Source organism: Primulina tabacum, chromosome 8 (assembly GCF_025594145.1).
Source record: "Primulina tabacum isolate GXHZ01 chromosome 8, ASM2559414v2, whole genome shotgun sequence".
In the NCBI taxonomy this organism is placed as follows: domain Eukaryota; kingdom Viridiplantae; phylum Streptophyta; class Magnoliopsida; order Lamiales; family Gesneriaceae; genus Primulina; species Primulina tabacum.
In genome coordinates this window covers 6,730,206-6,732,346 of record NC_134557.1, presented here as the reverse complement: position 1 = coordinate 6,732,346, position 2,141 = coordinate 6,730,206, and the positions used below count along the sequence as shown (strand labels likewise).

The 2,141-nt window shown below is 42.8% G+C and overlaps 1 protein-coding gene across 1 annotated transcript; it reads right to left on the bottom strand.

The window, feature by feature from the left end:
- Window positions 1-576: 576 nt before the first annotated feature.
- On the bottom strand, window positions 577-1,926 carry LOC142553440 (E3 ubiquitin-protein ligase RDUF2-like). The gene has a single exon (XM_075663691.1). It carries the CDS (start codon window positions 1,827-1,829, stop codon window positions 792-794), a length of 1,038 nt encoding a protein of 345 aa, XP_075519806.1. The 5' UTR covers window positions 1,830-1,926; the 3' UTR covers window positions 577-791.
- Between the last annotated feature and the right edge of the window lie 215 nt (window positions 1,927-2,141).

Below are 2,141 nucleotides of genomic sequence, written 5' to 3'. Positions count from 1 at the left end.
TGATCATGTCTCTCCAAAAGTGTGCAGCGGCAAGCCACCGTAAATCAGCAGGAGCTTACCCGCAAGCAATAGATCGACCATATCAACTCAAACTCAACGTTAATGGCCTTCAACGTGGTTGACCGAAATATGAGAAAAGTGAAGCACTTAATTCACGGTCATAGGAGAAAAAACTTTTAAAAAAATTTAAATATGAATTATTTGGATTAATACATGAAATTAATCAGGCAGCGAAAGGTAAGTTAACTGTTAGTTTTTGAACCGTATTTATTGCATCCATTTTAAGAATCCACTATCTTTTCAATTCCTTTAGTATTTCTTTATTACATGGTGATTGGTAATTTAATTTTTTTAAAATATTTAATTTATATACATAATAAATAATTTAAAAATATGTTGACCAGTTGAAACATAGTATACAAGGATAGCATAATGTTGATTAAATATCTATTTTTCCTTTTTTTGGCGTAAACAAACAACACGATTAAATTTACAATACAAGATTGCATCAACAAAAATCAACTAGGAGAAAGAAAAAAAACAAAACAGGTAAATATTTTTGGTCACTCAAAAAAATAAAGAAATTGTAAATTTTCTCTAAAAATATTTTTTTTTCTTTTGAAATCTTATTCTAACCATGAGAGGACTCGAACTCGAATTACTACAAAAAGAAAACAAGATGACACTGTTAGACCTATAGTTCGGTCTCCTCTAAAAATATATTATATATAAACAAGTAGGGAAAAAAGGGTAACCGAAATTACTGTCTTGCCCTTGCATACCACTACTTTCTACTCCAAGGAAACCAAGCCTCTCCTTCTCCGCCTCCTCAAAGAGTACCTTGTCAAAAACGAATGACCCGAACCCGTTGAAGAATCGGACATTGTCCTCCTAAAAAAGGATCCGAAATTATCGAAGAACCTCCGAATTCTACCTCCCACTGTTCGCCGCCTTATCCACGGCCCCAGCTCATTCTCCCAACGTGCAACCCCGTTGAAACTCAAATTACCGTCCATTTCCGAATAAACCGCCGGCATATCGACCTCTCTTCCCCCAGCAAACCTCCCCACCGCAAAACCACCACCGGGAAGCCTCCATATAGTCAGCCCCACCCCGCGACCCGGAATCGCATCATGGCCATCGGTAGGTAACTGGTACCGGCATACTGGGCAGGAATTGCGGAGACTCAGCCACGGGAGAATGCACTCTGAATGATAAATATGTTTGCAAGGCATTTCGCGGGCTTCGGATCCGATCGAGAAAGATTCAACGCAGACGGCGCAGTGTAAATCGGAACTGACGTGGGTCGAGAGAATTTCCAACACCGGCAGCGATTCAACCGCCTTTTTGCTTGCCGGCGGATTTTCGGGTCGGTTCCAGAGGCTGAATCCGATCTGCGAGAGGTGGTCGAGCATCAATTCGAATCCAGATCCAAGCAAAGACTCCGACATCGTCCACGGCAACGGCCGCAGACCCGAACCAACGCCATCGTTGTAGTAGAGCTCGTAACTCCGCATGCCGCCCCCTTCATCTGGTGGGGGTTCCAACTCCGTCGGGCTACGGAGTACAATCAGTGGGTTAAACGACAACCCGTTACGGCGACGGCGGCCGGGACCAGCCCGGGGAGAATCGATCCTCCTCAAAGGGTCCAGCGAGAAATCCGTCGGATCCACTGCCTGTACGAACCCACCGTCGCAGTGTGGACAAACGACATCGTTCCCACCTCCAGGTATCACGCTAACTGTTCTTGTGCAGGTGTAACACCAATACGCTGCCGTCGCTGCCGCTGCCGCTGCCGCTGCCGCCGTGGGAGTAGTAGCTGAAGCCATCGGGTTCAACCTTTCGAGATCTACGAGAATCTTATAAAATTAAATGAGTATTATATTATCCTCTGGAATATCAAAAAATTTGAAGGGCCATTAGCGTGTTTGTGTGCGTATGTCTATATATATACATATAGAGAGAGAGAGAGAGACACCCCCATGTGAACAGTGAAGACGCATAATAAACGAGTTTCGAAAATCACACGTTATTTACTAAATACAAATTAATCCGCGTCCAATGAACAGTCGTAGTCCGCGCTACTTAATATATTCATTATTCCATATATTTAAATTATTTTATTATTTTTAGATCAAGAA

What these genes read in the sequence shown, in the direction of transcription:
- LOC142553440 (XM_075663691.1), bottom strand. Translation starts at nt 1,829, where the DNA reads ATGGCTTCAGCTACTACTCCCACGGCGGCAGCGGCAGCGGCAGCGGCA.